The 8107-nt window shown below is 34.8% G+C and overlaps 1 protein-coding gene across 1 annotated transcript; it reads left to right on the forward strand.

Moving 5' to 3' along the window:
* Positions 1-320: 320 nt before the first annotated feature.
* Positions 321-3393, forward strand: LOC107459800 (protein DJ-1 homolog B). Its single transcript, XM_016078067.3, has 8 exons — positions 321-487; positions 577-777; positions 1083-1232; positions 1313-1495; positions 2080-2160; positions 2347-2547; positions 2631-2768; positions 3055-3393. Exons 1-8 carry the CDS (start codon positions 353-355, stop codon positions 3259-3261), a joined length of 1296 nt encoding a protein of 431 aa, XP_015933553.1. The 5' UTR covers positions 321-352; the 3' UTR covers positions 3262-3393.
* The last annotated feature ends 4714 nt before the right edge of the window (positions 3394-8107 follow it).

Consider the following 8107-nt stretch of genomic DNA (forward strand, 5'->3'; position numbering starts at 1 on the left):
TACAGTTATTCTGGTTATTTAATATGGTGAATGTTAACAAAATTACAGTTATTCGTCTAAAATATAGCGCCTAATTTATTAAAAAAGACAAAAAATAATATTTAATAAATTTTAAATATTTTATTTTTATATTATATATTTTATTTTTTACTTATAAAAATAAGTTAGACAATTCCATTTAATATTTAGTTATTTACCATGGATGATGAATGAGCATATTTTGGAACGTGGAAGTAGCAGCCACAGCTGAGGATGCACGTGGAGGAGACACGTATACACAACACAGAGACTCATTTTCCGAACACAGAGAGTCATCTAGAAGGCTTAAGAATATAGATTATAGAAAGCGCAAATGGCATTGCGTCACTTACGAGTCCTCCCTCACCCACTCACTAACTTCACTCCTAAACTCTCCCCAAACCGTCCCAAACACCGCGTTTGCTTTTCACTCTCCGCTTCCCCAATAATGGCTTCCATCTCTCGAAAGGTAACAAATAAATTATAACAATCCAAACAAAGCCTTAGGCTTCACTCCCTTTATTTACTCATTGTGCTGTTGAAACTTGAAATTGCTAGGTATTAGTTCCGATTGCCGATGGCACCGAGCCTATGGAAGCCGTCATCACCGTCGACGTGCTACGGCGCTCCGGTGCAGACGTCACCGTTGCATCCGCCGGAAATCAGCTCACCGTTCAAGCTCTCCACGGCGTTAAGATCGTAGCTGACGCTGTCGTCTCCGATGTTGCTGACACCACCTTCGACCTCGTCGCTCTACCAGTAACTCTCTCTCTCTCTCTCTCCCTCTCTCTCGCTTGATATTGGATTGGGAGTTGTTACGAGCTGTGATTGTCATGTTTAGTGATCAAATTGGTGGATTAATTGTATTATTGGTGAACATGTTTGGTACTGTGTGCCGTTGTAAACTGAATTGGTTCGTTAATTTTCTTTTTTCTTGTATTTTATATTTGGTTATCAAAATTGGTGGAGTAACATTTATCGGAGACAAATATTTTCAATTTTTGAGTGATTAGTTGGATAACCTTAAGTAATTATCAGTCATTTTATGTTTGTTTTGTGTGCAGGGAGGTGTTCCAGGCGTTGATAATCTTAGAGAATGTGGAGTTCTGGAAAAGTTGGTGAAAAAGCATGTTGAGGATGGACGACTTTATGCTGCAGTGTGTGCTGCTCCTGCTGCAGTACTTGGTCCATGGGGCTTGCTGAAGGGGGTGAAGGTAAAAGCTTGTTGATTCTCTTTGGTTATGTTGCTTATTTTTAAGAATCCAAGATGAATGACTGTGTTATTGTTGGACAGGCAACTTGTTATCCCGCATTTATGGAAAAATTGGCATCTTACACGACAACTGTTGAGTCAAGGGTGCAACTGGATGGCAAAGTTGTGACTAGTCGTGCACCGGGCACGACCATGGAGTTTGGGGTTGCGCTGGTTGAGCAATTATATGGAAAACAGAAAGCTGATGAAGTTGCTGGTCCATTGGTGAGTTTTTCATTCTTGATTATTTTATTCTTTGCAGAGGGAAAAATGTGGAAAAGAAATTCATTCATGATGCTGTACACTTATTACTAGTAGTATGGTTAGCATGATTGCATCTGGGAGTAATTTGGCATTGAACATGGTTGATAAATGGTGATATGGTTTTTGTGAGAAGTTTAGCAAGGTTTTATAAAGTGTTGTCATTTCCACAGCTAGCTCTCTCCAATATGTTCTCTGATATATGGATATTGCAAATGGTTATGGCCTAGGTTCAAGACTTGCATATAATTTGTTATGGGTTGGTCCTCAGAGAAAGAAAGTGAGGAGGAATCAGGTGAGCTTGATGTAGCAAGAAAGTGAGGTTAGGTGGGAGATAGTTATGCTTAGGTGGCATAGGAGAGATGGTATTTTTTTTTTTTTTATGTGGGTGGGGTGTTCCTGCTGTATACCTGCGGAGGGGATTGTGGGGGTTTTTTGGCAAATTTTGTATTGAAAATTGCTGACAATTATGTTTGCTTCATGATGTCATTTTCCCGCTACGATGTTTTCTACCTTCCTCATGGGTATTCTTTTAATTTCACATTCAGGTCATGCGTTCTAATCACAGTGATGAATATGTTTTTGCGGAGCTAAACCCTGTGCAATGGACAACTGAAAATCCTCCCAAGGTGAGGTTTGGGCCTTGACACTGGCTCGGATTCTCAGTGAGTTATCTATGTATGACTAGGGAAAAAAATTGGAATTATCTGTGGAGGACAAAGTACTTTATCTTCATTGGAATTTGAAATTTCTTGATGTGATTGTTACCACAAACAAAGTTTATTAAATGCTATATGCATTTGCACTCTTTTTAGATTCTTGTACCAATTGCTAATGGCTCAGAGGAAATGGAAGCTGTGATCATCATTGATATACTGCGTAGAGCAAAGGCAAATGTTGTGGTAGCTTCTCTTGAGGACAAACTAGAGATTGTTGCATCACGTAACGTCAAACTGGAGGCAGATATGCTCCTTGATGAGGCAGCTAAACTTTCATATGACCTTATTGTATTGCCAGTAAGTGGTCGTCTTGCTTTCTTAGAGCAACTAATTTAGTATGTAGTATTTTGGTTGTCTAAATATATTCCTATCACTTGCAGGGTGGACTTGGTGGTGCTCAAACTTTTGCAAAGTCAGAAACCTTGGTGAGCTTACTGAAAAAGCAGAGGGAAAACAGATATTATGGAGCAATTTGTGCATCCCCAGCCTTGGTCTTGGAGCCTCATGGCTTACTAAAGGTATCTGTTTCCTAGGCCATTGACAATGATATATACATTGATTTTTCTTAGTTACCCCCTATTATCTGAGTTCATGTGGCTTAGTTTTAGTTTTCATTACCCCTAACCCAAGTTATTTTCAAGCCGCCCACAGTGAGAAAGGGATGCATAACAAGATTTCACGTGGCATTTAACTTTCAAATTCATTACTATTCTGCATTTTTATAAAGTGATATATGGGCTTTATTGACTTTACTTGGGTCCCGTTATTAATTTTAGACATGCGCATATATTTTATTGAATACAGGGGAAAAAAGCCACGGCATTTCCTGCCTTGTGCAACAAGTTATCAGATCCGAGTGAAGCCGAAAACAGGGTTGTAGTTGATGGCAATCTTGTTACCAGCAGAGGCCCAGGGACTTCTATAGAATTCGCATTAGCTATTGTGGAGAAGCTTTTTGGACGCAAGCTAGGACTAGAACTTGCAAAGACCATAGTGTTTACAAGCCCATAGATAGTGTATTTAAATTACTGTGCTGATGTACTAGAGGTTTGTGTATGAATAATCAATAATGTGAGTCATATCTGAACCCTGAGTGAGGTATAAAACTATAAATAACACGGTGAGAAATGGTTTTGTTAATAACTTTGGTCTTCATCTCATGATTGATTGTCTGAGCATCAAAGAAGGTTCACTTCGTCGTCGTGTATGCTGTAAACTTGACCCATTTCTTCCTTGATCTTTTGTACCGCCGCATTTCCTCTTGTGCAGGTCTAATCCTAAGATTGGGTATGATATTGAAGCTTAGCAAATAAAATTGATGTTGAAATTTAAAATATTAGAACAATTTGAAGTCAACAGTTTCCTAGTTCAAACCTAGTTAAGATCCAAAATTTAATGAGAAGTGTAGAACTACTTTTTTGAAAGAGAAAAAAAAGACTGTGTCAACTCATACATAAGGACTTACGTTAGGTCCATTAACTTACCTAGCCTGTCATATGCCATGTCCAGATGTCCTGAAGACTTGAAGAGCCGATATCCTATAGCAACCACCAACTCTATGACCCTTAAATGCTAACTATTCTTTATTCAAAACCTGTTGTAAAACAAATAAATAAGAAAAAAGATAAATACAAAATAAAAACGTATAAATAGAAGATTTTAGTATTAATATTCATGAATAATATATATATCTTGTAGTGCATAAAAAGAAAGAAAGGAGTGTTTATGTTATTGTTGTACTAATTGTCAAAGGCTTAACCCTCTATTTATACACGTATCAAGTTTTTTATTTTTAACTTTCATTAATGAGAATTTAAACTTTTTTCATTGAGAAACTAAGCTGCCCAAATATTAATGGACATCTGCATCATTCTTATTACAACACTCCCATTGGATGACCATTTAAAATTATTGCCTCGTTAAAACCTTCTTAAAGAAAAATCCAATGAAAAAAACTTTAGTAAAGAAAAAAAAATACAATATCCTTTATGATAAGGACTGCCTTGTTAAAAACTTTGTAAAAAAAAATCCAATAGGAAACAAAACCTGATCAAGGAAAAAAGAATATAGTCTCCCTTTCTTGTCGACATTATTTAATATCTCGAAATCAGCGCATTCTAATATGATGTATCAGTCTTTCAAATGAGAATTTTGGAAGTGACTTTGTAAATAAATCTGTCAGATTATCGCTTGAGCGAATCTATTGGACACCAATTGTTCTTTGATTTTGAAGATCATAAGTGAAAAAGAATTTAGGAGAAATATGCTTTGTGCTATCATCTTTTATGTATCCGCCCTTAAGTTGAGTAATGCATGCTATATTATCTTCAAACAGAATAGTTGGAGTTATTTTATGATCAATCAGTCCACATGATGACAGAATATATTGGATTAAATTCCTGAGCTAAAAACACTCGCGCTTGCTTCATGTATCGCTAGTATTTCAGCATGATTACATGATGTTGCTGCTATCGTCTGTTTTGTGGACCTCTATGATATAGCTGTATCACCATATGTGAATAGGTATCCTGCTTGAGATCTTCCTTTATGTAGATCAGACAAGTATCCTGCATCTGCATAGCCAACTAAATGTGACTTGGATTCATATGGATAAAACAAACCTATATCAACTGTTCTATAAAGATATCGAAAGATTTATTTAATTCCATTCCAATATTTTCTGATTGGAAAGGAACTATATCTTACTAGTAAATTCACAGGAAATGATATATCAGGTCGTGTATTATTAGCAAGATACATTAGTGCTCCAATGACACTGAGATATGGTACTTCAAAATCAAGGATATCTTCATTTTCTTCTTTAGGACAGAATTGATCCTTTTTCACATCCAAAGATCTTACGATCATTAGGATACTTAATAGATGTGACTTATCTATATAAAATCTCTTCAAAATCTTTTTTGTGTATATTGTTTGATGAATAAAGATTTCGTTTTTTGTATGCTCGATCTACAAGCTCAGACAAAATTTAGTCTTTTCAAGATCTTTAATTTCAAATTCTTCTTTTAGAACTTTTATAATTGTTGGAATCTCTTCAGAGGTTCAATGATATTTAAATCATCAACATACATAACAATTATAATGAATCCAAATCCATATTTTTTTTTATAAAAATACATGGACAGATATCATCATTCTTTAATTCATTTTTGGTCAAATACTCAGTAAGACGATTATACCACATTCTCCAAGATTGCTTTAGACCATATAAAGATCTTTTCAATTTGACTAGTATAACCCTTGTGAATATTCATTGGATAGTTTAGATATCTTTAGTCCTTTAGGGATTTTCATATAGATATCACAATCTAATGATCCGTATAAATAAGCTCTTATCACATCCATTAGATGCATATATAGTTTATGGTATGCGGATAAACTGACCAAATAACGCAATGTTATTGCATCAACTATAGAGGAATATGTTTCTTCATAATCTATATCGGGCCTTTGTGAAAAATCTTGCCCCAAAAGTCGAGCTTTGTAGTGTACAACTATTTTCTCATTTCATTTCGTTTTCTCACAAATACCCATTTGTATCCAACAGGTTTTACATCTTCTGGTGTACGTACTACAAGTCCAAAGACTTCATGCTTTGCAAGTGTGTCGAACTCAGCCTTCATGGCTTCTTCCCGTTTCAATCAATCATTCTTTTATCGACATTCTTCGGTTGTTCTTGACTCAAGATCCTTACTTTCATGCATGATGTGTAATGTCACATTATATGCAAATATTTCATTGAGAATTGTTTTATTTCGGTTTTATTTTTCTCATGCATAGACATAATTTATCGAGATCTCATCATTTTCACAATTTTCAGAATTTTCAGGTAACTGAACGTCTTCTGGTATCAAAACTATATCAAAATTTTGGACAACTGCATGTGTCTTTATTATGTCTTTATCCTTTTTAACATGAATAGTATTAACCTCTTTTCCTTTTTGAGAATTTTTGTCCTTGGAACCGATAGGTCTACCACGCTTCTGACGTGAATTTGTTTCGGTGGTCATTTGTCCGACTAGGACACTAATTCAAATTAGAGCATTTTTAGCTGGTATATAGGATTTAGTTCTCCTTTTCGTATCAGAAAATGCATCAGGCAATTCATTTGCTATTCTTTACAAATGTATAATTTTTTGAACTTCTAGTTCACATTTTCCTGATCGAGGATCTGAATGCATCAAAGATGATGTATTCCAATTAAGTTCCTTCTCAAGAAACTTATTCTCTCCTCTTAATGTTAAAAATTTTGATTCATCAAAATGACAATCTACAAATCGGGCTTTGAATACATCTCCAATTTGTATCTCAAGGTACCTCACTATAGAGGGAGAATCATATATCCCCAATTTTTTTGGGGTCCTATTTTGGTGGGATAAGGCGGGGCGATTGGAACTTTATCGAACACCCGAATATTCTTAAATGAGAAACATTTGGCGGCTGGCCAAAAGCTGATTACAGAGGAGAGAATTGATGGTAACTTATTGGTCTCAAACGAATAAATGCTACAGCATGTAAAATTGTTTGTCCCCAAGAAGAGGTGGGGAGATTTGTTCTCATAAATAAGGGTCTAGTAATTAATTGGAGGTGTTTAATAAGTGATTCTGCTAACTCATTTTGCGTGTGAATATGAGCTATTGGATGTTCAACGCTTATTCCGTTAGCCATACAATAAGCATCAAAGGCTTGAGAAGTGAATTCACCAGCATTATCAAGACGAATTTCTTTGATTGAATTTTCTGGATACTATGCTTTTAGTTGAATAATTTGAATAAGTAATCTTACAAACGCCAGGTTACGAGAGGACAATAAGTACACATGTGACCATCTCGATGATGCGTCTATTAGGACCATAAAATATCTAAAAAATTCACATGGTGGATGAATAAGTCCATGTATATCGTCTTGAATCTTTTCTAGGAATTTAAGGGGCTCAAATCCAATATTTACTAGTGATGTCCTTAAAATTAGCTTTCTCTGAGAACATGCAACACAACAAAATTCACTAGATTTAAAAATCTTCTGGTTCTTTAGTGAATGTCAATGAAAATTTTCAATAATTGTCTGTATCATGGTTGTTCCAGGATGACCCAATCGATCATACCAAATTATAAATTTATTTGAGTTAGGAAACTTTTAGTTTACAATGGCATGCGATTTAATTGCACTAATTTTAGTATAATATAACCCAGATAAAAGTGAGGGTAACTTTTCTAATATAACATTTTTATTTAAATCATGAGTTGTGATATATAAGTACTCATAAGTTCTCTCATTCATTATTTCAATATGATATCTATTTCAGCGAATATCTTTGAAACTCAATAAGTTCCTTAGAGACTTGGTAAACAATAGTGCATTATTTATTATGAATTTTGCTCCTATAGGAAACAAAATTATAGCTCTTCTGGAGCCTTCTATCACATTGCCCGAGCTGATAATATTATTAACATATTCTTCTTTTGGTATAAGATGAGTAATATATATATTTTAAAGACAAAGAATAATAATAATAAAATGAGTAAAAGTACATGCGCAGTAACATTGCATTCCCTGATTAAAATTGTTTTTCTAAGAGGCATAATGAGCGGATATTTTATACACTTTTTGGCATCATTTTCATATAGTTTTTAGTGCGTTTTGTTTAGTTTTTATTAAGTTTTTATAGGTTTTAATGTTAAATTAACATTTTTGGATTCTACTTTGAGTTTTTATGTTTTTGTACAATTTCAGGTAATTTCTGGCTGAAATTGAGGAGTTGGAGCAAAAGTCTGATTCAGAGACAGAGAAAGCACTGTAGATGTTGTCTGGATCTGACCTCCTTACACTCGGAAGA

Source organism: Arachis duranensis, chromosome 7 (genome assembly GCF_000817695.3).
Source record: "Arachis duranensis cultivar V14167 chromosome 7, aradu.V14167.gnm2.J7QH, whole genome shotgun sequence".
Classification (NCBI taxonomy): Eukaryota; Viridiplantae; Streptophyta; class Magnoliopsida; order Fabales; family Fabaceae; genus Arachis; species Arachis duranensis.